The 27,291-nt window shown below is 40.1% G+C and overlaps 1 protein-coding gene and 1 pseudogene across 1 annotated transcript; both read left to right on the top strand.

Moving 5' to 3' along the window:
* The first annotated feature begins 800 nt into the window (after positions 1–800).
* LOC148596941 (uncharacterized) lies at positions 801–11,035 on the top strand. The gene is made up of 2 exons (XM_088564374.1): positions 801–998; positions 9,832–11,035. Exons 1-2 carry the CDS (start codon positions 875–877, stop codon positions 10,143–10,145), a joined length of 438 nt encoding a protein of 145 aa, XP_088420500.1. The 5' UTR covers positions 801–874; the 3' UTR covers positions 10,146–11,035.
* A 1,150-nt stretch (positions 11,036–12,185) lies between these two features.
* On the top strand, positions 12,186–19,036 carry LOC148596942 (uncharacterized; annotated as a pseudogene).
* The last annotated feature ends 8,255 nt before the right edge of the window (positions 19,037–27,291 follow it).

Here is a 27,291-nt window from a genome sequence, read left to right on the forward strand (position 1 = left end):
ACCCTTATCATTTTGAAATTAGGGACCGAAAAGGGGCTAGAAATAAGCATATCATAAAATCCAACTATATAACTCAAGAATAATAATAATAATAATAATAATAATAATATGCATCTCTATGAAATGTTATCATTAGAAGGAAAATCAACACAGTAAACATGGATTGATTTAGGAGGTAGGGCCCCGTGCAGGTCCGGGTGTCAAAAGAATAGCCCTGCAGCAGCGCTAAGCTTGTCGTAAAAGGCGACTAAATAGTGCTCAGAAACGTAGCCGGGGCTAGGCGCTCTGCCCACAGGGCAACTGGGATGTGTGCTCCAGGTGGTGGAATGGGGTACCCTTGGCGTGTTACATGCTGGGGTTGTCAGGCTATAATACGGAAAACCTGACCTCAAAACATAGTGGTGCATCGTGTTGGGGAAGATGCCACGTTCCTCGCACGTTAAAGAACCCTGCTGTGGTATTCGATTGGAGTTGGAACCTTTGCGCTCCGCCACAGTAGGCTAAATTGCCCGACCTTGCCCATCCCCCCTTTTTCCAGTGGCAATCAAAATTTGCCGACCCTATTGTCCTTGTGACCCATCCTTTTTTTTTCATTTCATGTCCATTTTATCATCAATTTCATGTTCATTGTCTGAATATAGCTGAAATATTGCTGCTCGGACGTTAAACCACAACAAACAATTTAGGAGGTGGGACTTTTACCATATAATTAAAAGCGGACACGAAAAAGATAGAAACAAATTTTTTGTTGTAAAAATAAAGGATTGGTATCGGACTTTTTATATTCACGCAGATCAAAAATGAAAGAAGGGTTTGGAAGCTCCCATGGAGGGTATTTCGAAGTAACAACAGGTGTCACTGCATTGGTCTCCAGATGAATTGCTTCCAAATGAGGTTTTATTCGAATTCCAAATGGAGGGGTTTTGCTTTCATTACTTTTGCATTACTGTTAAGAGATAAGAATCACAAGGAAACAAGAAACAAACATTGTAGTAGACGTAAGTAAAAAAAATAAGTGTATATCAATGAATTGCTAGGTAATTGTATTACTATGTTTCATACCACTAAAGTAAGGCTTCCAATGGTTAATGTTGTTTTTACCATATCCACGGAAGACTTTTTGCTTCACGTGGCTAATAAAAAACACTTTCTAGTATCAGTGGAATAACTCGAGTAAAAGTGTATATATCGGCAAATATACCGAAAAGTCAGCAGTAGGAAGATTCAAATACGTCAAAATCGAAAAACATGGCCTTAACGTGAACATATAAAAAGAGATGATTCACATACGCAATGTAGCGAATCGAATAAAAAAGATTTCACATGAAAGCTGAAGATAAGGGAAATAAAACGTCACACACACACACACAAAAACAGCAGCAGTAATGCAACTCCGCGATACGTGACAAGCCCTTTCGATATTAGCGTGTAATCAGACATTTGTAAATGAGTTTTATTTTGTTACCGTTGTAGATAACTTTGAAAAAGTGGTCAAATATCAAACTTTAACAAAAATATAGTAACGGAAAATATCGATAAATCATACGCCATTAACATTTTTTCCTTGTAATGTTGAGAATTTGATCATGAAATGTATACCACAAGGCAATAAAGATAAATATAAACATAGGGCAAAACTTTCAAACGAAATAAAACGTATACCTCGAAACTGATTTATTCAACGGGTCATGGTTTTCCATTCCTGGTTTGTCTACCCCGGACTTGACATTTTATGAGCAACTCGGCGGGTGTTCCTAGAAAAGCAGAGGACGCTTACCCTACCGATGCACCTGGTCCAACCCCGTGCAGGTCCGGGTGTCTAAAGAATAGGCCTGCAGCAGCGCTAAGGTTGTCGTAAAAGGCGACTAAATAGTGCTCAGAAACCTAGTCTGGGGCTAGGCGCTCTGCCCACCGAGCAACTGGGATGTGTGCCCCAGGTGGTGGAATGGCGTATTACATGCTGGGGTTGTCAGGCTCTAATACGGAAAACCTGACCGCAAACCATAGTGGTGCACCGTGTTGGGAAGGATGCCACGTTCCTCGCATGTTAAAGAACCCTGCTGTGGTATTCGATAGGAGTAGAAACCTTTGCGCTCCGCCACAGGAGGCTAAATTGCCCGACCTTACCCATCTCCCCTTTTTCCAGTGGCAATCAAAATTTGTCGACCCTATTATCCTTGTGACCTATCCTTTTTTTTCATTTCATGTTCATTTTATCATCCATTGTCTGAATATAGCTGAAATATTGCTGCTCGGACGTTAAACCCCAACAAACAGCACCTGGTCCATGCTCCCAGTTTTAGCGGAGTCCGAGTTTTTATGATTTTACTTACTTTATGTTCTTTGTTGTGCATGTCTGTTTTCCATGTCTTGTCTTTGTCCCTGGATTACATTCTTTTGATTACCGCTATAACCTTGGTTCCCTTGATTACTCTTAATACAAGAGCTAAGTCATTACCATATTGAGGTTTGCTATGATTAAAAAAATGAGTATTAAACGCACTTTCTTCCGGTAAATGATAAAGTAAATCTTGTCCCTCCAAACATGGCCATGTAAACTTTCTAATTTTGGTAATTTCAAAGCACTTTTAGGATAGCGGTGTGATTGATAATTTTAATAGAGAACCTTTTGTTTGTTTGTTTGTTGGGGTTTAACGTCCGAGCAGTAATATTTCAGCTATATTCAGACAATGAACATGAAATGGATGATAAAATGAACATGAAATGAAAAAAGAGGATGGGTCACAAGAATAATAGGGTCGACAAATTTTGATTGCCACTGGAAAAAGGGGGGATGGGTAAGGTCGGGCAATTTAGCCTCCTGTGGCGGAGCGCAAAGGTTTCTACTCCTATCGAATACCCCAACAGAGTTCTTTAACGTGCGAGGAACGTGGCATCTTTCCCAACACGGTGCACCACTATGGTTTGCGGTCAGGTTTTCCGTATTATAGCCTGACAACCCCAGTATGTAACACGCCAAGGGTACCCCATTCCACCTCCTGGGGCACACATCCCAGTTGCTCTGTGGGCAGAGCGCCTAGCCCCCGGCTAGGTTTCTGAGCACTATTTAGTCGCCTTATACGACAAGCTTAGCGCTGCTGCAGGCCTATTCTTTTAACAGCCGGACCTGCACGGGGAGATTGTTGTGTTTTAATGCCGTTTCGGCGACTAGGGCTACATCACGGCAAGAATATATAAAAAGCAAGATATAACTGAAATATTACTGCTTGGGCGATAAACATTCAAACAATTTGATAAAATCTTATCCTGCAATATCCAAAAATTTCTACAGAATTCGTTCAGTCAAAATTTTTGATTAATATGTAAATGACTGCTGATATAAAGTTTAGTGCCCTCCTATATTTTTAATTAACTTATATTTATTTTTATATTTGATTACCAAATGCTTGTAAAAAAAAGTCATAAGTGCGTCTGCAATGTAAATGAGCGTGATGAATTATGCTTTAAAATTTATCGTCTGAAACATCAAAACATTTCTTTCATAAACGTACATACAAGTTTCACCAAGGATTCGCTTTAAGATTTTTATTTCTGGTCGATTAACTATGAATATTAATATAAATTTAAAGTACAGTTCCACAAAATCAAAACAAGTAGTAATACTGTAAGCAAGCTAAAAACAGAAAAAATTCCCAGTATAGTATGGAGTTAAATCTTGAATGTCAAACCTGTAACTTCCTGGTTATCCTTTAGTAGTTCTCCGACAGTGAAAGTAGATATGGTGAATATATCAAAGAGACAACAACCCCACCGGAATAAACTTGTTTGTTTCCTTGTTTGTTGGGGTTTAACGCCATGAACACACAATCTAGAAGAACATGTTTGATAGAGAAAGGGCAATCACATGGGATACACTCAGGTGGAGGATCACCAACAAGCAAATGGCCATGTGTAAATCTAGAATGTCCAATGCGGCATCTAGTCATGACCACTTGCTCTTTGCGATTGCCCGACCCGGATTGATGAACGCCTAGTTCGGGTTTTATGGAATTGAGTTTGTTGTGTTCAAGACCATCCCATCGGTCCTGCCACATCTTTAAAATATATTTCCTTATTAAAGGTTTAAAATCGGTGTATGGCAAACTAACGTCCTTTATTACTTCATTTAATGCCTTCTTGGCAACCCTGTCTACAACTGAATTCCCCTGAATACCAACATGACTGGGTACCCAGAGAAAAACAATCTCCATATCGAATTCCCGAAGTCGATGAATAAAATATAAAATTTGTAAGATTGATTGATTGTTATCTTTTAATGCCGTTTCGGCGACTAGGGCCATATCACGGCAAGAACATTGAATGAAATGGAAATATTAAAAGCAAGATCAAAGTCTCTTCATAAAATAATGAAATTAAAACAAGCAGCTATTTACATATAAAAAGGTACATAAAAGGTGAACCTAAGACATAAAATACTTACAGAAACATAACTTCGATAAAACATTCAAAATATTGAAAAACTAAGGAAGGTATCAAATGTAGATTTTATTAAATAAACCGATGTCCCGCAAGAAATCGATGATGTTTTTAGATGAAACGGTCTTGAACAAATCAAACATATTGGCGCAGTCAAAATAATTTTGCCTGGTGTTGGCAAAATCCACACAATCTAGAAGAACATGTTTGATAGAGAAGGGCAATCACATGGGATACACTCAGGTGGAGGATCACCAACAAGCAAATGGCCATGTGTAAATCTAGAATGTCCAATGCGGCATCTAGTCATGACCACTTGCTCTTTGCGATTGCCCGACCCGGATTGATGAACGCCTAGATCGGGTTTTATGGAATTGAGTTTGTTGTGTTCAAGACCGTCCCATCGGTCCTGCCACATCTTTAAAATATATTTCCTTATTAAAGGTTTAAAATCGGTGTATGGCAAACTAACGTGCTTTATTATTTCATTTAATGCCTTTTTGGCAACCCTGTCTACAACTGAATACCAACATGACTGGGTACCCAGAGAAAAACAATCTCTTTATCAAATTCCCGAAGTCGATGAATAAAATACAAAATTTGTAAGATAAGAGTGTTTTTCAGTTTGTGATTCTTAATTGCCAAAAGACAGCTCAAAGAGTCAGAACAAATAATAAACTGTGGCAGATTAGATTGAGTAATCAATTTAAGTGCTAACAATATGGCTCGAGCTTCAGCTGTGAATATGGAAGCGCTTGACGGCAACCGTTCAGTTACAGTTCTGTCACCATGGACAGCAGCACATGCAACGCTATCGCCATCTTTTGAGCCATCTGTATACACCGTCAAAAGATCTGGATAATTTGCTTTAATTTCAGAAAATTTTTGTTGTAAAAATAATGGATTGGTATCGGACTTTTTATATTCACGCAGATCAAAAATGAAAGAAGGGTGTGGAAGCTCCCATGGATGGCAGTTCGAAGTAACAACAGGTGTCACTGCATTGGTCTCCAGATGAATTGCTTCCAATAGAGGTTTTATTTGAATTCCAAAAGGAGGGGTTTTGCTTCCATGTTTTCGATAAATGTCGACATAAATAGGATTAATGACACAGTCGTAGGCAGGGCTATCTGGGTAGGCCATAAGTTTACTTACATATTGAAGACCTAATTTCAAACGTCTGTCTCCAAGGGATGGTTCATTTGCTTCGGCATAAAGGCTCTCAAGGCACCAAGGCAAAGTCGCAACCCCTGGTGGTTTTGTTTGTTTGTTTGTTGGGGTTTAACGTCCGAGCAGCAATATTTCAGTTATATTCAGACGATGAACATGAAATGGATGATAAAATGATTGATTGTTGTTGTTTATTGCCGTTTCGGCGACCAGGGCCATATCACGGCAAGAACATTTAATGCAAGGAAAACATTAAAAGGAAGATCAAAGTATCTTCATAAAATAATGAAATTAAAACAAACAGCTATTTACATATAAAAAGGTATAAAAATGCGATCGGGCGATAATTTGAAGGATCCGTATGATCTTTTCCTGGTTTTGGAATAGAGACTACTCAAGCCGTTTTCCAGATGGACGGAACGTTACCAGAAGTCCATATCTCGTTTATTAACGCAAGAAGTGTATGTAGAGATGGATCGGGAAGATGTTTCAAAAGTTGATTGTGAATATTATCTAGCCCACTAGCTGTATCATGGGCTTTAGCCAGTGACGATTTTAGTTCTTCTATAGAAAATTGAGAGTTGTAGGATTCAGCATTCTTTGACTTGAAGTTTAATTTTGTCTTTTTGCAGATGATTTAATTTTTTCCGGTTTGTAGTTAGTTGAGAATGAATGTTTAGCGAATGTTTCAGCTAAGTTATTGGCGATATCTTTTTCGGTGGTTAGAGTGGTATTACCAACTTTAAGGTGTTTCACTGAAGAATTCGAATTTTTTCCTTTTACTTTTCTAATAAAATTCCATACTTTATTGAGGGGAGTGTGAGATTTAATACTAGAAACAAATTTTTTCCAAGAGGTTCGTCTGGCTTGTTTACATGTACTTCGAGCTTTTGCTCGAAATATTCGGAAGTTTGACAGATTTGCTGTAGGATTTTTGTCAAACCGGCGATTGGCCTTGTTGCGTTCTTCGATGGCTTTGTCGCACTCATCAGTAAACCATGGTTTACTAGGCCTTTTTGGATTTGTCGCGGTTTTAGGTATTGTTTTATTAGCAATTGATGTTAGTCTTTCATTAAATAATAAAATGGGATCTTCAACATCTTTCATCGTTTCTAATCGTAACTCTTCAAGACAGTGGGCTTCAAATGAAGCCCAATCTGCTTTCTCAAGTTCAAAACGAGGTTGACGTTCCTCCGTATTTGAGGATAAAAGCTCCAAAATAATTGGAAAATGATCACTCCCGCACAAGTCATCATGAACTCGCCATGTAAACTCTGAAAGTACAAGAGGATCACAAATGCTTAAATCCATAGAAGAATACGATCCATTGCCTGAATGAAGGAACGTTGAAGATCCGTCATTAAATATGCACAAATCTTCTTGTTGAAGGAGCTCCTCAACTTTTTTACCTTTATCATTCGTATGCCCCCGTGCAGGTCCTGGTGATAAAAGAATAGGCCTACAGCAGCCCTAAGCTTGTCGTATAAGGCGACTAAATAGTGCTCAGAAACCTAGCCGGGGGCTAGGCGCTCTGCCCACAGAGGAACTGGGATGTGTGCCCCAGGTGGTGGAATGGGGTACCCCTGGCGTGTTACATGCTGGGGTTGTCAGGCTATAATACGGAAAACCTGACCGCAAACCATAGTGGTGCACCGTGTTGGGAAAGATGCAACGTTCCTCGCACGTTAAAGAACCCTGCTGTGGTATTGGATAGCAGTAGGAACCTTTGCGCTCCGCCACAGGAGGCTAAATTGCCCGACCTTACCCATCCCCCCTTTTTCCAATGGCAATCAAAATTTGTCGACCCTATTGTCCTTGTGTCCCATCCTTTTTTTGTCATTTCATGTTCATTTTATCATCCATTTCATGTTCATCGTCTGAATATAGCTGAAATATTGCTGCTCGGACGTTAAACCCCAACAAACAAATCCTCGCCCACCAATAACTCACGGGTTGCAACTCACGGCAAACAAGTAGGTGAACCCACTTTTTATTTTAAACACCGGGCCCACGGTCGATGTTCGGATCGCTTTAGTCTGGCCTCTAACCTTTGACCTTTCCAGCATGGGTAACCCTACCAGGAGAAAAAACTCCAGCTGGCATAGCTCTTAGGATCACTGAGGCACGCAAGCCCCCCTACCACGACAAGGATAGCGATCCACAGGGGGGCCCAGGTGGTGGAATGGGGTACCCCTGGCGTGTTACATGCTGGGGTTGTCAGGCTATAATACGGAAAACCTGACCGCAAACCATAGTGGTGCACCGTGTTGGGAAAGATGCCACGTTCCTCGCACGTTAAAGAACCCTGCTGTGGTATTCGATAGGAGTAGGACCCTTTGCGCTCCGCCACAGGAGGCTAAATTGCCCGATCTTACCCATCCCCCTTTTTCCAGTGGCAATCAAAATTTGTCGAACCTATTATCCTTGTGACCCATTCTTTTTTTTTCATGTCATGTTCATTGTCTGAATATAGCTGAAATATTGCTGCTCGGACGTTAAACCCCAACAAACAAACATCATTCGTATGATTACTTCCCCATAAAGGATTATGAGCATTAAAGTCACCCAAAATAATAAATGGTTTGGGCAACTGTTTAACCAAATCATCTAATTTATTTCTGCACAAAATTGAATTTGGGGGAATGTAAATGGAACAAACGGTTATGGTTTTATCAAGGGATAACCGAACGGCCACTGCTTGTAGATCGGTAGTTAATTTGTTGTTTGTTTGTTGGGGTTTAACGTCCGAGCAGCAATATTTCAGCTATATTCAGACAATGAACATGAAAAGGATGACAAAATGAACATGAAATGAAAAAAAGGATGGGTCACAAGGATAATAGAGTCGACAAATTTTGATTGCCACTGGAAAAAGGGGGGATGGGTAAGGTCGGGCAATTTAGCCTCCTGTGGCGGAGCGCAAAGGTTCCTACTCCTATCGAATACCACAGCAGGGTTCTTTAACGTGCGATGAACGTGGCATCTTTCCAAACACGGTGCACCACTATGGTTTGCGGTCAGCTTTTCCGTATTATAGCCTGACAACCCCAGCATGTAACACGCCAGGGGTACCCCATTCCACCACCTGGGGCACACATCCCAGTTGCTCTGTGGGCAGAGCGCCTAGCCCCTGGCTAGGTTTCTGAGCACTATTTAGTCGCCTTTTACGACAAGCTAAGCGCTGCTGAAGGCCTATTCTTTTAACACCCGGACCTGCACGGGGCTATAACAGATGGATAATGATACTAAAAGAAATGATTGGCAATACACTGTCAATAGGATTTCATGGTTTTCATATTAAATGACTGGATACTGACTACAAAATATGTATGTAAAGTAGGTCGGTTTGTTTGTTTGTTGGGGTTTAACGTCCGAGCAGCAATATTTCAGCTATATTCAGACAATGAACATTTTTGTTTGTTGGGGTTTAACGTCCGAGCAGCAATATTTCAGCTATATTCAGACAATGAACATGAAATGGATGATAAAATGAACATGAAATGAAAGCAAGTCGGACGGGCAGAGCATGCACAAAAGTAACTAACTACTTGTATATATTTTTGTTTGTATGTTGGGGTTTAACGTCCGAGCAGCAATATTTCAACTATATTTAGACAATGAACATTGTTTGTTTGTTGGGGTTTAACGTCCGAGCAGCAATATTTCATCTATATTCAGACGATGAACATAAAATGGATGATAAAATGAACATGAAATGAAAAAAAAAAAGATGGGTCACAAGGATAATAGGGTCGACAAATTTTGATTCCCACCGGAAAAAGGGGGGATGGGTAAGGTCGGGCAATTTAGCCGCCTGTGGCGGAGCGAAAAGGTTCCTACTCCTATCGAATACCACAGCAGGGTTCTTTAACGTGCGAGGAACGTGGCATCTTTCCCAACACGGTGGACCACTATGGTTTGCGGTCAGGTTTTCCGTATTATAGCCTGACAACCCCAGCATGTAACACGCCAGGGGTACCCCATTCCACCACCTGGGGCACACATTCCAGTTGCTCTGTGGGCAGAGCGCCTAGCCCCCGGCTAGGTTTCTGAGAACTATGTAGTCGCCTTTTACGACAAGCTTAGCGCTGCTGCAGGCCTATTCTTTTAACACCCGGACCTGCACGGGGTTTCTGATATACGGATGACTCGAATATTTCATCTGTTTATAACTAATGGTCCTGAAAAGCCAAATGCTTATAATTTGTAATTTTATTTTTGTAGATGGTGTTGCCTACAGTATTGAAAAAAAGCATTCATTGAAAGGAATGAAATTATTGCCAGTGATAAAGAGAATAAGAGGTGGCCAACCAGAGTCATTAAAAGCTTTGGCGAGGGTGCAGAAAGAGGTAAAGACAGAAGATCTTCAGCTGGAGGAAATGTTTGTTTGTTTGTTGGGGTTTAACGTCCGAGCAGCAATATTGCAGCTCAAGAGACAATTGGAGGAAACGGAAGGACATGTTAAATCCATAACATGGGAGGAGCTTGAGGAAGTGCTCCAGCTTGCTGGCAGAGAAAACAACATTGCTGAAGCTTGATGGGCCCTTCATTGCCTCATACTCTATGCCAATGAGTTTGGTCAGGGTAGCCAGAATCTGTCGGATCAAGATCTTGTGAGTAACATTTTTTGTAACCCATTTTTCATAGAATGAACCTTCTCATGTGATGTTTGACTACCTGATTATGAGAGTTTGATTGATGATGATATGATTACTAGATGTATTTCTAATATTTTAGTGTCAGAATTTCGATAACCATATTTACCTACGCATATTTTTAGCATTCATTTCACGCACAAGTCTTGAATATAAGTGGTATTCCAAGACCGTCTTAGCTATAACCGCGTGTATCCATATAACAGATGGTTTGTTTGTTTGTTGGGGTTTAACGTCCGGGCAGCAATATTTCAGCTATATTCAGACAATGAACATGAAATGGATGATTAAATGAACATGAAATGAAAAAAAAGGATGGGACACAAGGATAATAGGATCGACAAATTTTGATTGCCACTGGAAAAAGGGGGGATGGGTAAGGTCGGGCAATTTAGCCTCCTGTGGCGGAGCGCAAAGGTTCCTACTCCTATCGAATACCACAGCAGGGTTCTTTAATGTGCGATGAACGTGGCATCTTTCCAAACACGGTGCACCACTATGGTTTGCAGTCAGCTTTTCCGTATTATAGCCTGACAACCCCAGCATGTAACACGCCAGGGGTACCCCATTCCACCACCTGGGGCACACATCACAGTTGCTCTGTGGGCAGAGCGCCTAACCCCCGGCTAGGTTTCTGAGCACTATTTAGTCGCCTTATACGACAAGCTTAGCGCTGCTGAAGGCCTATTCTTTTAACACCCGGACCTGCACGGGGCTAAGTGGCACAAGCGTGGTTCAACTGTTAAGGGCATTATAATTTTGAGGGGTTTTCGGACGTTAAACCCCAACAACAAACAATCTATGCCCTTTAACTCCTTGGCGCACTCCAAATTCGGCAGGAGTAAACGTGTTTTCTCAGAATTTAGCAAAGAAAACAAATTTATATGTTTTCCTTCCATTTTTGTTCATTTTCTCCGTACTTTGTTAGAGGAACAGAAAGTTACTTGTACTTTAGTGGTTCCAAAACTTTACCCACTACCTGTTTGGTGGACCAGGTTAAACACACTCCTTTTGTCTTGGAAAGATTGATTGATTGATTGAATGTTGTTGTTTATTGCCGTTTCGGCGACCAGGGCCATATCACGGCAAGAACATTTAATGCAAGGAAAATATTAAAATTAAGATCAAAGTCTCTTCATAAAATAATGAAATAAAAACAAGCAGCTATTTACATATAAAAAGGTACATAAAAGGTGAACCTAAGACATAAAACACATACAGAAACATAAATTCGATAAAACATTTAAAATATTGAAAAACTAAGGAAGGTATCCAATTTAGATTTTATTAAATAAATCGATGTCCCGCAAGAAATCGATGATGTTTTCAGATGAAACGGTCTTGAACAAATCAAACATATTGGCACAGTCAAAATAATTTTGCCTGGTGTTGGCAAAATCCACACAATCTAGAAGAACATGTTTGATAGAGAAAGGGCAATCACATGGGATACACTCAGGTGGAGGATCACCAACAAGCAAATGGCCATGTGTAAATCTAGAATGTCCAATGCGGCATCTAGTCATGACCACTTGCTCTTTGCGATTGCCCGACCCGGATTGATGAACGCCTAGATCGGGTTTTATGGAATTAAGTTTGTTGTGTTCAAGACCGTCCCAACGGTCCTGCCACATCTTTAAAATATATTTCCTTATTAAACGTTTAAAATCGGTGTATGGCAAACTAACGTCCTTTATTATTTCATTTAATGCCTTTTTGGCAACCCTGTCTACAACTGAATTCCCCTGAATACCAACATGACTGGGTACCCAGAGAAAAACAATCTCTTTATCAAATTCCCGAAGTCGATGAATAAAATACAAAATTTGTAAAATAAGAGTGTTTTTCAGTTTGTGGTTCTTAATTGCCAAAAGACAGCTCTGTGACAGATTAGACTGAGTAATCAATTTAAGTGCTAACAATATGGCTCGAGCTTTAGCTGTGAATATGGTATGGAAGCGCTCGATGGCAACCGTTCAGTTACAGTTCTGTCACCATGGACAGCAGCACATGCAACGCTATCGCCATCTTATGAGCCATCTGTATACACCGTCGAAAAATCCGGATAATTTGCTTTAATTTCAGAAAATTTTTGTTGTACAAATAAAGGATTGGTATCGGACTTTTTATATTCACGCAGATAAAAAATGAAAGAAGGATGTGGAAGCTCCCATGGAGGGCATTTCGAAGTAACAACAGGTGTCACTGCATTGGTTTCCAAATGAATTGCTTTCAAATGAGGTTTTATTCGAATTCCAAAAGGAGGGGTTTTGCTTTCATGTTTTCGATAAATGTCGACATAAATAGGATTAATGACACAGTCGTAGGCAGGGCTATCTGGGTAGGCCATAAGTTTACTTACATATTGAAGACCTAATTTCAAACGTCTGTCTCCAAGAGATGGTTCATTTGCCTCGGCATAAAGGCTCTCAATAGGAGAGGTTCTGAATGCACCAAGGCAAAGTCGCAACCCCTGGTGGTGAACAGCGTCTAAAATTTTAAGGTAAGATTTTTTGGCGGAACCATAAACAATAGATCCATAATCAAGTTTAGACCTAACCAAAGATCTATTTAAATTTAATAAAATTGAGGTATCAGCACCCCAATCGGTACTGGACACCATTTTTAAAATATCTAGTGCCTTAAGACACCTAGATTTAAGTAATTTGATATGGGGAAGAAAAGAAAGTTTACTATCAAAAAGTAATCCAAGGAATTTTGTTTCTTCTACTATTTTGATTTTATTACCATAAAGAAAGAGATCTGGGTCCGGATGCAGCTTTCGCTTTCGACAAAAGTGCATACCAACAGTTTTAGATGTAGAAAACTTAAACCCATTCTCCAAAGCCCATTTCTCAATTTCTCTTCAGTATTAAAATTAATAGTTTAGCCCAAGTTTTGAAGGACAATATTGACGGTTCCTTGTATGTAGACGACTTTTTGATCTGCTACAGGGGACAAAATATGAGTAATATTGAAAGGCAGTTACAACTTTGCCTCAAAAGAATTGAGAAATGGGCTTTGGAGAATGGGTTTAAGTTTTCTACATCTAAAACTGTTGGTATGCACTTTTGTCGAAAGCGAAAGCTGCAGCCGGACCCAGATCTCTTTCTTTATGGTAATAAAATCAAAATAGTAGAAGAAACAAAATTCCTTGGATTACTTTTTGATAGTAAACTTTCTTTTCTTCCCCATATCAAATTACTTAAATCTAGGTGTCTTAAGGCACTAGATATTTTAAAAATGGTGTCCAGTACCGATTGGGGTGCTGATACCTCAATTTTATTAAATTTAAATAGATCTTTGGTTAGGTCTAAACTTGATTATGGATCTATTGTTTATGGTTCCGCCAAAAAATCTTACCTTAAAATTTTAGACGCTGTTCACCACCAGGGGTTGCGACTTTGCCTTGGTGCATTCAGAACCTCTCCTATTGAGAGCCTTTATGCCGAGGCAAATGAACCATCTCTTGGAGACAGACGTTTGAAATTAGGTCTTCAATATGTAAGTAAACTTATGGCCTACCCAGATAGCCCTGCCTACGACTGTGTCATTAATCCTATTTATGTCGACATTTATCGAAAATATGAAAGCAAAACCCCTCCTTTTGGAATTCGAATAAAACCTCATTTGGAAGCAATTCATTTGGAAACCAATGCAGTGACACCTGTTGTTACTTCGAAATGCCCTCCATGGGAGCTTCCACATCCTTCTTTCACTTTTGATCTGCGTGAATATAAAAAGTCCGATACCAATCCTTTATTTTTACAACAAAAATTTTCTGAAATTAAAGCAAATTATCCGGATTTTTCGACGGTGTATACAGATGGCTCAAAAGATGGCGATAGCGTTGCATGTGCTGCTGTCCATGGTGACAGAACTGTAACTGAACGGTTGCCATCGAGCGCTTCCATATTCACAGCTGAAGCTCGAGCCATATTGTTAGCACTTAAATAGATTACTCAATCTAATCTGTCACAGTTTATTATTTGTTCTGACTCTTTGAGCTGTCTTTTGGCAATTAAGAATCACAAACTGAAAAACACTCTTATTTTACAAATTTTGTATTTTATTCATCGACTTCGGGAATTTGATAAAGAGATTGTTTTTCTCTGGGTACCCAGTCATGTTGGTATTCAGGGGAATCCAGTTGTAGACAGGGTTGCCAAAAAGGCATTAAATGAAATAATAAAGGACGTTAGTTTGCCATACACCAATTTTAAACCTTTAATAAGGAAATAGTTTTTGTTTTTTTGTTGTTTGTTGGGGTTTAACGTCCGAGCAGCAATATTTCAGCTCTATTCAGACAATGAACATGAAATGGATGATAAAATGAACATGAAATGAAAAAAAAAGGATGGGTCACAAGGATAATAGGGTCGACGAATTTTGATTGCCACTGGAAAAAGGGGGGTGGGTAAGGTCGGGCAATTTAGCCTCCTGTGGCGGAGCGCAAAGGTTCCTACTCCTATCGAATACCACAGCAGGGTTCTTTAACGTGCGAGGAACGTGGCATCTTTCCCAACACGGTGCACCACTATGGTTTGCGGTCAGGTTTTCCGTATTATAGCATGACAACCCCAGCATGCAACACGCCAGGGGTACCCCATTCCACCACCTGGGGCACACATCCCAGTTGCTCTGTGAGCAGAGCGCCTAGCCCCCGGCTAGGTTTCTGAGCACTATTTAGTCGCCTTATACGACAAGCTTAGCGCTGCTGCAGGCCTATTCTTTTAATACCCGGACCTGCACGGGGATTTTGAAGATGATCCGGAATTTTGGGATGACTGAGTCTGGGAACATTGGTGAGATTTCTAAGCTCTGGCCTTTTTAATTTCCTCTAAACATTTTTTGGATGGTTTCATTATTTTGGTGCCCCGTGCAGGTCCGGGTGTTAAAAGAATAGGCCTGCAGCAGCGCTAAGCTTGTCGTAAAAGGCGACTAAATAGTGCTCAGAAACCTAGCCGGGGGCTAGGCGCTCTGCCCACAGAGCAACTGGGATGTGTGCCCCAGGTGGTGGAATGGGGTACCCCTGGCGTGTTACATGCTGGGGTTGTCAGGCTATAATACGGAAAACCTGATCGCAAACCATAGTGGTGCACCGTGTTGGGAAAGAAGCCACGTTTCTCGCACGTTAAAGAACCCTACTGTGGTATTCGATAGGAGTAGGAACCTTTGCGCTCCGCCACAGGAGGCTAAATTGCCCGACCTTACCCATCCCCCCTTTTTCCAGTGGCAATCAAAATTTATCGACCCTATTATCCTTGTGACCCATCCTTTCTTTTTTTCATTTCATGTTCATTTTATCATCCATTTCATGTTCATTGTCTGGATATAGCTGAAATATTGCTGCTCGGACGTTAAATCCCAATAAACCAACCAACAACATTATTTTGGTGGATACCTCAGTGGGCAGTTTTGCAAGACCATTGATATCCTCTTTCCAACTCATGATCGTCTGCACCTCAACAGTCGAGGACAGACAAGCACGCTTTGCAACACTAGCATAAGATGTTTTGCCAGATGCAAGAAAATTGTTGGAAAGGGACCACTTCTGGCGAGCTTCACTATATGAAATTTTGTTTTCAGTTTTTATCTTTAAAATATCTTTTTCTTTCTTATAAAGAGGGCAATTTTTGGATGATGACATGTGAGCTTCCTCACAGTTTCTGCATTTCAGATCTTTTTTGCAGTCGATTCCCTCGTGTCCTTCTTCAGAGCATCGGAAACAAAACAGTTTTCCATGCCCAAACTTCTGGCATTTAAAACACCGAAGTGGGTTAGGAATATACAGACTGACAGCTGTCCTGTATGGACCAATGTAGACATGAGATGGCACTGAAGTGGAACTAAATGTTAACAGGATTGTTCTCATTGGTGTGGTTGCATCTGCACGTGGAGAAGTAAACCTTCTCACTGACTTAACGCCTTGTGATTTCAGTTCCTCACAGATCGCTTCATCAGTCAAGGCGTCGAGGTCTCGACCTCGGTTTTTAAGGACACCCTGTGACTGATTTAGTGACTTGTGTGCAGATGAAACCACATCAAGGCCACCAATCCTGGTTAATTTTAACAAATTTGATAATTGGCCAGGTCTGAGGCATTCAATTAAAATTCCTGATCTTATTTTCTTTGTATCTTTAACATCACCAGCTACACCCTTGATTGTTTTCTGTATTAAAAAAGGAGAAAGGTCATTAACATTTTTGTCTTTATCTTTTGCAGAAATTACAATAAATCTTGGCCAGTTTTTATCACTTTCGTCAGAAGAATTGCAGACATCACTTTTTCGTTTTTTTGAATAAGAAACATTGGACTCCCCATTGTTTTTTGTCGCCATGTTAAGTTTTTATAGGTTTCATCGTCTCTGTTCCCCACCCGCCACCGAGTGCCAACACGGGCGATGCTAGGACTCTACGGATTTCCAGCAGATAGCATCAGGGATTCCAGAGACGACATACTCGAACAGAGCGTATCTATCAATGGCGCATAGACAGCGTACTACTCGATTGACCCATGAGCCACCGCCTTCTTCATTTGCCATTTGTAAGCTTTTGAAAATATTTGAAACATTGGATTTAACAAAATGCCATCAGTAAAGCAGGTGGACAAATGAAGGGCATGGCGTGACCAGCCGATTGATCGAACCGGGTCCATCCGATCTCCCGTTTAGATGACCTAAGAGCCGAGTGGCATATACAGCCGTATCCTCGATCATCCAGCCATCGATGACACGGGGGTTACGTCACGACTGGAGTCTAGATACGACCTTCATCCACTAGGATCTCCTCGCCCACCAACAACTCACGGGTTGCAACTCACGGCAAACAAGTAGGTGAACCCACTTTTTATTTTAAACACCGGGCCCACGGTCGATGTTCGGATCGCTTTAGTCTGGCCTCTAACCTTTGACCTTTCCAGCATGGGTAACCCTACCAGGAGAAAAAAACTCCAGCTGGCATAGCTCTTAGGATCACTGAGGCACGCAAGCCCCCTACCACGACAAGGATAGCGATCCACAGGGGGGGTCTTGGAAAGAAAGGTCAAACTGGAATGGTTAGAATTCCTTCAAAACAAGGGTTTATTACGGTTGAAATAGGTTTGCGTTGGCCATTATATGTGTTTAGAGTATCATTTTGTCATTAAATGTGCTTTGTTTTTAGGATCTGGAAATAGATTGGCAGTATATTGAGACCAGGCTTGGTGAATTGGATGAGAGGCAAGCGTCGTCTTCTGCTCTTAAAAAGAAGAATAGTTTCTTGCAGACATTTGTTGCTTTCATTCGTGGATCTGGCTGCTGCCCAACTTTAGCCACTTGCACACCAAACAAAATTCGTCAGTTCTTAGTGTGGAAAGATACTTTTGGTATAACAATTGTACATAATATCCAATGTAAATATCTATGTCAAAATGGACAAACCCCTTGTGCTTGCCCAAAAAGGTTATCAGCCGCAACTGTTGAGGGGATAATCCAACAACTGATAAATATTTTTGAGGAAAATGGAAATGGAAGAGATTGGGATGTGGCACCTTGAACTGGAAATCCTGCTGCGTCCCCTATAATTAAAAAAAATATTTAAAATTAATAAAGAAAGAACAGGCCAGGTCGCATGTTCTTCAAAAGCAAGCAAAACCGATATTTTTGACGAAGGTGAAACAAATGTGTTCTTTCATTAGCAGGGAGATTGAAAAATCTGGCCTCTCTGCTCGACATCAGTTTGTTTTGCATAGGGATCAAGCGTGGCTTAAGCTTTAGTTTTTTGCTGGTGATAGGGCCAGTGACCTCTCGGTGGTTGTAGCACAAGAAGTTAAGGTTTTAAATGATGTTTGTTTGTTGGGGTTTAACGTCCGAGCAGCAATATTTCAGCTATATTCAGACAATGAACATGAAATGGATGATAAAATGAACATGAAATGAAAAAAAGAAAGGATGGGTCACAAGGTTAATAGGGTCGACAAATGTCGTTTTAAATGATGCCTCAGGACTGGTGTTCAAGCATACTTTTGGTAAAACACTCAGGGGAGATGAGAAGAAAAGTAATTCCTTTGTAATAAGAAAATGTGATGATTTCGATGTCTGTCCGGTAAAAGGTCTACTTGATTATGTGGAATTTTGTAGACGCCGAGGGGTTGATTTATCAACAGGGTATTTATTTCGTGTTGTGTCAGAAAATGGCCTTGAGTCCTTGACCAGTCTGTAACTTATTCAACAATATACGAAAGGTTAAGATATTACTTGCCTACTTTGGGAATTTATGATGGTGAGACTCCTCACAGTTTTAGATCTGGATGTATTATCACAATAGCATTATCTGGATCTGTTGATAATATTGATCAAATCATGAGTCATGTGGGTTGATTTATCAAGGAAAGTGTGGAATATTATACAAGAATGCATTCATTAGTTGATGCTGGCATTGTAGCATCTAAGCTAGCAAAGTCTGTAAACGCTGCTGAAAAGACCGAATCGTTGTTCAAGGAACATGCAGACTATTTGGGGCTTAAGAACGCATTCTGATATAACATTGTTTGTTTGTTGGGGTTTAACGTCCGAGCAGCAATATTTCAGCTATATTCAGACGATGAACATGAAATTGATGATAAAATGAACATGAAATGATGATGAAATGAAAAAGGGATGGGACACAAGGACAATAGGGTCGACAAATTTTGATTGCCACTGGAAATAGGGAGAGATGGGTAGGGTTGGGCAATTTAGCCTCCTGTGGCGAAGCCCTATGGTTCCTACTCCGGGAGAATACCACAGTAGGGTTCTTTAACGTGCGAGGAACGTGGCATCTTTTCCAACACGGTACACCACTATGGTTGGCGGTCAGGTTTTCCGTATTATAACCTGACAACCCCAGCATGTAACACGCCAGGGATACCCCATTCCACCACCTGGGGCACACATCCCAGTTGCTCTGTGAGCAGAGCGCCCTAGCCCCCGGCTAGGGTTCTGAGCACTATTTAGTCGCCTTTTACGACAAGCTTAGCGCTGCTGCAGGCCTATTCTTTTCACATCCGGACCTGCACGGGGCTTCTGATATAACAACTTTTCATATTACATAATATGAATTAATATATTGTTCTCTTGTTTGAAATGAATGTAATAAAAAATTTAAATAAAAGTATTTTGAGTTTTGGGAAGACAGGTTGTCTGGGCAGTAATACTTAATGTAGATGGATCCTTGTTTGGTTTGTGGTAATCTGTAGTAGAGTTTTGCTGCCCATACTTTAACTTGGACTGAATGCATGAGATATCGGACACTGAGGATATGGGTATATTCTCATTGGCTGATGACGTATGCGGAAGCACATGTGATACATCCCCATTCTTTCAACAGTTATGCAGTGTTATGGATTTATAGATGTGATAGATATACACATTAATATTTTCTACCAGATAAGTATTTTCTATTTTATTGTGCACCCCTCCCCCCTTTTCTCCCGGCCCTTTTTGTGCCTTTGATTACCAAAATGTGGACAAGTTATTGGACTTTCGAGATAGCTCTTCTATGTGTGGTGACAATTTTAACTGTTCTTGGGAAGTTGGTTCGACTGGTACCTGAATTCCTATCGGCTTTTGATGTAAAGAGAGAAGTGACTTGGTGAAAGTAACATTGTCCACATTTTGGTACATCTCGATATCCCTTACATTCAGTTTTAACTCTGTAAAGAGTTTTGCTGCCCATACTTTAACTTGGGACTGAATGCACGAGATATCTGACACCGAGGATATGGGTATTACCTGGTTGAAACGATGTGCGTCCAACACCTGTTTGTTTCTTTGTTGGGGTTTAACGTACAAGCAGCAATATTTCAGACGACGAACATGAAATTGATGAAAAAATGAACATGAAATGATGATGAAATGAAAAAGGGATGGGACACAAGGACAATGGGTACGACAAATTTTGATTGCCACTGAAAATAGGGAGAGGTGGGTAGGGTCGGGCAGTTTAGACTCCTGTGGCAGAGCCCTATGGTTCCTACTCCGGGAGAATACCACAGTAGGGTTCTTTAACGTGGGAGGAACGTGGCATCTTTTCCAACACCTGAAAAGGGACTGCGGCTGAACATGTGACTTGCACAATGCATTTTTAAACTAATAATTCTAGTCGAGATCTTTACGGTCATTTCAGTCTTGAACTTTGTGCACATAAATTTGTCGAATGTTATAACCAAGAGCGTAGACTTCAATTATGTTTTTTTTCAGCCTGGATGAAACCAAAATTCTTTTCGGTTAGAGACAACATGATGTTAATGTCTAGTCTGGACATATAAAATTCAGACAAAATAAATGATTTTTCATGTTGGTGTATCATTTCAATGAGTTGTCTTTATTTCGGGAATTTATTAAGACTTGCAACCTGGACTTAGGATAGGCCGAATTGCTCCGACACTCAACGGCTGATTTGCCCGACAAATTGGGGCTGCAGAACGTCTTGTCTCGTCTCATGTCATTTGGCGCCCCTATTTAGATGGTAAACGGAAAAAAAGTCACAAATTATGTGGGGGGAAAAAGTCACAATATATATGATTGGTTTGTTGTTGGTTTTGTTTTTTGTTGTTTGTTTTTTGTTTTGTTTTGTTTGTTTTTAAAGTTTTGTGACTTTTGTCTTTGTATGTATGTTTGTTTTGTTTTTAAAGTTTTGTGATTTTTTCTTTGTTTTGTTTCAAGACTTGATTTAAAATCAAATTCGATTGTCTCATTGCTATGCATTCAATCGCAACTCATTTTAAATATAAGGGACTCATAGAGACCTTTATAAATGAGAACCAAAATTTAACATCATTGATATTCACCCATCCAACTCTTTCTAATTTTCAAGTAATTAAAAAAATACAACAATGATTTAGCATTTACATTTAATTAATCACATAAATGCAAGTCAAATAACAAATAACATATGAAATATATTAAATCACAATGATGTCATGTTGAAATTACAAACATTGAATATTTGCATTTAAATGTTCTTAATGTCAATTGTCTCTTGAGCCCCGTACAGGTCCGGGTGTTAAAAGAATAGGCCTGCAGCAGCGCAATTTAGCCTCCTGTGGCGGAGCGTAAAGGTTCCTACTCCTATCGAATACCACAACAGGGTTTTTTAACGTGCGAGGAACGTGGCATCTTTCCCAACACGGCTATAATACGGAAAACCTGACCGCAAACCATAGTGGTGCACCGTGTTGGGAAAGATGCCACGTTCCTCGCACATTAAAGAACCCTGCTGTGCTCGGACGTTAAACCCCAACAAACAAACATTATATGGGTTGGTATGATTGTACATGGAGCTTACTTTGTTTGAATACTTGGTCATCTTATCAGTGGTGAAAATTTTTATTTTCATTGTAGATTTATATGCTTACCTGACTGGCCAAAAATTTATAGGTTAGGTCGCTCGACTGCTGTTTGTCGTTGTGGATAACTTGTGTTTGTGAAAAAAGTGCTGGTTTCATATAATAAACTTACCATTAAACTGACATATGAGTGATTTAATATTGCAGAGTGATCATGCCATAGTTTAAACAATAATGTGTGATCGTTTTTTTTGTCGTCTAATTTTTTTTAATCTCCTGATTTCTCTTGTAAACCCCCCTGTGGATCGTTATCCTTGTCGTGGTAGGGGGGCTTGCGTGCCTCAGTGATCCTAAGAGCTATGCCAGCTGGAGTTTTTTCTCCTGGTAGGGTTACCCATGCTGGAAAGGTCAAAGGTTAGAGGCCAGACTAAAGCGATCCGAACATCGACCGTGGGCCCGGTGTTTAAAATAAAAAGTGGGTTCACCTACTTGTTTGCCGTGAGTTGCAACCCGTGAGTTGTTGGTGGGCGAGGAGGTCCTAGTGGATGAAGGTCGTATCTAGACTCCAGTCGTGACGTAACCCCCGTGTCATCGATGGCTGGATGATCGAGGATACGGCTGTATATGCCACTCGGCTCTTAGGTCATCTAAACGGGAGATCGGATGGACCCGGTTCGATCAATCGGCTGGTCACGCCATGCCCTTCATTTGTCCACCTGCTTTACTGATGGCATTTTGTTAAATCCAATGTTTCAAATATTTTCAAAAGCTTACAAATGGCAAATGAAGAAGGCGGTGGCTCATGGGTCAATCGAGTAGTACGCTGTCTATGCGCCATTGATAGATACGCTCTGTTCGAGTATGTCGTCTCTGGAATCCCTGATGCTATCTGCTGGAAATCCGTAGTCCTAGCATCGCCCGTGTTGGCACTCGGTGGCGGGTGGGGAACAGAGACGATGAAACTTACTAAAACTTAACATGGCGACAAAAAACAACGGGGAGTCCAATGTTTCTTATTCAAAAAAACGAAAAAGTGATGTCTGCAATTCTTCTGACGAAAGTGATAAAAACTGGCCAAGATTTATTGTAATTTCTGCAAAAGATAAAGACAAAAATGTTAATGACCTTTCTCTTTTTTTAATACAGAAAACTATCAAGGGTGTAGCTGGTGATGTTAAAGATACAAAGAAAATAAGATCAGGAATTTTAATTGAATGCCTCAGACCTGGCCAATCATCAAATTTGTTAAAATTAACCAGGATTGGTGACCTTGATGTGGTTTCATCTGCACACAAGTCACTAAATCAGTCACAGGGTGTCCTTAAATACCGGGGTCGAGACCTCGACGCCTTGGCTGATGAAGAGATCTGTGAGGAACTGAAATCACAAGGCGTTAAGTCAGTGAAAAAATTTACTTCTCGACGTGCAGATGCAACCACACCAATGAGAACAATCCTGTTAACATTTAGTTCCACTTCAGTGCCATCTCATGTCTACATTGGTCCATACAGGACAGCTGTCAGTCTGTATATTCCTAACCCACTTCGGTGTTTTAAATGCCAGAAGTTTGGGCATGGAAAGGGCCAGTGTAGAGGAAAACTGTTTTGTTTCCGATGCTCTGAAGAAGGACACGAGGGAATCGACTGCAGAAAAGATCTGAAATGCAGAAACTGTGAGGAAGCTCACATGTCATCATCTAAAGATTGCCCTCTTTATAAGAAAGAAAAAGATATTTTAAAGATAAAAACTGAAAACAAAATTTCATATAGTGAAGCTCGCCAGAAGTGGTCCCTTTCCAACAATTTTCTTGCATCTGGCAAAACATCTTATGCTAGTGTTGCAAAGCGTGCTTGTCTGTCCTCGACTGTTGAGGTGCAGACGATCATGAGTTGGAAAGAGGATATCAATGGTCTTGCCAAACTGCCCACTGAGGTATCCACCAAAATAATGAAACCATCCAAAAAATGTTTAGAGGAAATTAAAAAGGCCAGAGCTAAGAAATCTCACCAATGTTCCCAGACTCAGTCATCCCAAAATTCCGGATCATCTTCAAAATCATCTCCATCATCACAACAGTCATCGTCTTCCAAATCTGAACAGAAGAATGTCCAACCCCCAAAAAAGTTGGGGAATTTCCGTGTGGAGGACTTGGAGAAATCCAAGTCTAGGCGGCAGATTGTGTCGCCTGTGGTGTCGGACTCGGATTCCGAATCTGACATGGAAACAACAGATCATGGACTTTGTCCAGGTGAAAACTGGCTGGTCCCGACCTTGATCAGATTGACCAAACAGATCCTGTTGCCATGAAAAAATACAAGGAGCAGCGCGCTCAGTCAATTCGAATTGACCTTAATGGTGGCACTCGTACTAGAAGGTCATCGAGTCGTGGTCGCGGATCCAAGTCAGAGAAAATATCCCCCATTCGTCACCCATAAAAATGGCCAAATTACTTCAATGGAATTGTCGAGGTTTAAAGGCTAATATTTTGGAATTAACTCTTCTTGTTCAGTCTATTTTACCAGTTGCATTATGTCTCCAGGAGACTCATTTAAAAGAAACGGATCAAATTTCCGTAAAAGGATATACAATGTATAGTACATTTGCTGAGGCAAATGAACGAGCTGCTGGTGGATCTACCATTTTATTAGGGACAGAGTAATACATAGTTCAGTTCCTTTAACTACCGATCTACAAGCAGTGGCCGGTCGGTTATCCCTTGATAAAACCATAACCGTTTGTTCCATTTACATTCCCCCAAATTCAGTTTTGTGCAGAAATAAATTAGATGATGTGGTTAAGCAGTTGCCCAAACCATTTATTATTTTGGGTGACTTTAATGCTCATAATCCTTTATGGGGAAGTAGTCAAACGAATGATAAAGGTAAAAAAGTTGAGGAGCTCCTTCAGCAAGAAGATTTGTGCATATTTAATGACGGATCTTCAACGTTCCTTCATTCAGGCAATGGATCGTATTCTTCTATTGATTTAAGCATTTGTGATCCTCTCGTACTTTCAGAGTTTACATGGCGAGTTCATGATGACTTGTGCGGGAGTGATCATTTTCCAATTATTTTGGAGCATTTATCATCCAAAACGGAGGAACGTCAACCTCGTTTTAAATTTGAGAAAGCAGATTGGGCTTCATTTGAAGCCCACTGTCTTGAAGAATTACGATTAGAAACGATGAAGGATGTTGAAGATCCCATTTTATTATTTAATGAAAGACTGACATCAATTGCTAATAAAACAATACCTAAAACCTCGACAAATCCAAAAAGGCCTAGTAAACCATGGTTTACTGATGAGTGCGACAAAGCGATCGAAGAACGCAACAAGGCCCATCGCCGGTTTGACAAAAATCCTACACCAGCAAATCTGTCAAACTTCCGAATATTTCGAGCAAAAGCTCGACGTACATGTAAACAAGCCAGACGAACCTCTTGGAAAAAGTTTGTTTCTAGTATTAAATCTCACACTCCCCTCAGTAAAGTATGGAATTTTATTAGAAAAGTAAAAGGAAAAAATTCGAATTCTTCAGTGAAACACCTTAAAGTTGGTAATACCACTCTAACCACCGAAAAAGATATCGCCAGTAAGCTAGCTGAAACATTCGCTAAACATTCATCCTCAACTAACTACAAACCGGATTTTCAAAAAATTAAATCATCTGCCTAAAAGACAAAATTAAACTTCAAGTCAAATAATGCTGAATCCTACAACTCTCAATTTTCTATAGAGGAACTAAAATTGTCACTGGCTAAAGCCCACGATACAGCTAGTGGGCTAGATAATATTCACTATCAACTTTTGAAACATCTTCCTGATCCATCTCTACATACACTTCTTGCGTTAATGAACAAGATATGGACTTCTGGTAACGTTCCGTCCATCTGGAAAACGGCTTCAGTTGTCCCTATTCCAAAACCAGGAAAGGATCATACGAATCCTTCAAATTATCGCCCGATCGCATTGACAAGCTGCGTCTGCAAGACTATGGAACGAATGGTCAATGATCGCCTTGTGTGGTTCCTTGAGAAGCACAACTTACTCACTAATATTCAGTGTGGTTTTAGGCAAGGCAGAAGTACTCTTGACCATTTAGTCCGGTTTGAAACGCTCATCAGAAATGCATTTGCTAAAAAGGAACATGTTGTGTCGGTCTTTTTCGATTTAGAAAAAGCCTATGACACGACGTGGAAATATGGTATTTTAAAAGATATATTTGATATGGGGTTGAAAGGAAGACTTCCTCTGTTCTTGTCTAATTTTTTGTCAGATCGTCATTTTAATGTGATGGTAAATTCGACTTTTTCTGAGAAGGAACAGGAAATGGGTGTTCCTCAGGGAAGTATTCTTTCTGTCACTCTCTTCAGTATTAAAATTAATAGTTTAGCCCAAGTTTTGAAGGACAATATCGACGGTTCCTTGTATGTAGACGACTTTTTGATCTGCTACAGGGGACAAAATATGAGTAATATTGAAAGGCAGTTACAACTTTGCCTCAAAAGAATGGAGAAATGGGCTTTGGAGAATGGGTTTAAGTTTTCTACATCTAAAACTGTTGGTATGCACTTTTGTCGAAAGCGAAAGCTGCATCCGGACCCAGATCTCTTTCTTTATGGTAATAAAATCAAAATAGTAGAAGAAACAAAATTCCTTGGATTACTTTTTGATAGTAAACTTTCTTTTCTTCCCCATATCAAATTACTTAAATATAGGTGTCTTAAGGCACTAGATATTTTAAAAATGGTGTCTAGTACCGATTGGATACCTTCCTTAGTTTTTCAATATTTTAAATGTTTTATCGAATTTATGTTTCTGTATGTGTTTTATGTCTTAGGTTCACCTTTTATGTACCTTTTTATATGTAAATAGCTGCTTGTTTTAATTTCATTATTTTATGAAGAGACTTTGATCTTAATTTTAATATTTTCCTTGCATTAAATGTTCTTGCCGTGATATGGCCCTGGTCGCCGAAACGGCAATAAACAACAACAATCAATCAATCAAAAAATCTTACCTTAAAATTTTAGACGCTGTTCACCACCAGGGGTTGCGACTTTGCCTTGGTACCTTCAGAACCTCTCCTATTGAGAGCCTTTATGCCGAGGCAAATGAACCATCCCTTGGAGACAGACGTTTGAAATTAGGTCTTCAATATGTAAGTAAACTTATGGCCTACCCAGATAGCCCTGCCTACGACTGTGTCATAAATCCTATTTATGTCGACATTTATCGAAAACATGAAAGCAAAACCCCTCCTTTTGGAATTCGAATAAAACCTCATTTGGAAGCAATTCATCTGGAGACCAATGCAGTGACACCTGTTGTTACTTCGAAATGCCCTCCATGGGAGCTTCCACATCCTTCTTTCATTTTTGATCTGCGTGAATATAAAAAGTCCGATACCAATCCTTTATTTTTACAACAAAAATTTTCTGAAATTAAAGCAAATTATCCGGATTTTTCGACGGTGTATAAAGATGGCGATAGCGTTGCATGTGCTGCTGTCCATGGTGACAGAACTGTAACTGAACGGTTGCCATCGAGCGCTTCCATATTCACAGCTGAAGCTCGAGCCATATTGTTAGCACTTAAATTGATTACTCAATCTAATCTGTCACAGTTTATTATTTGTTCTGACTCTTTGAGCTGTCTTTTGGCAATTAAGAATCACAAACTGAAAAACACTCTTATTTTACAAATTTTGTATTTTATTCAT

Source organism: Perna viridis, chromosome 15, assembly GCF_037379345.1.
Source record: "Perna viridis isolate PV_CMFRI_1.1 ecotype Kerala chromosome 15, ASM3737934v1, whole genome shotgun sequence".
Taxonomy (NCBI): domain Eukaryota; kingdom Metazoa; phylum Mollusca; class Bivalvia; order Mytilida; family Mytilidae; genus Perna; species Perna viridis.

Bases quoted from the DNA above. Each gene is read 5' to 3' on its own strand.
- LOC148596941 (XM_088564374.1), top strand. From the start codon at position 875: ATGAATTGCTTCCAAATGAGGTTTTATTCGAATTCCAAATGGAGGGGT. The intron at 999-9,831 runs GTAAGTAAAAAA...TTATTTTTGTAG, and splicing joins AAACAAACATTGTAGTAGAC to ATGGTGTTGCCTACAGTATT.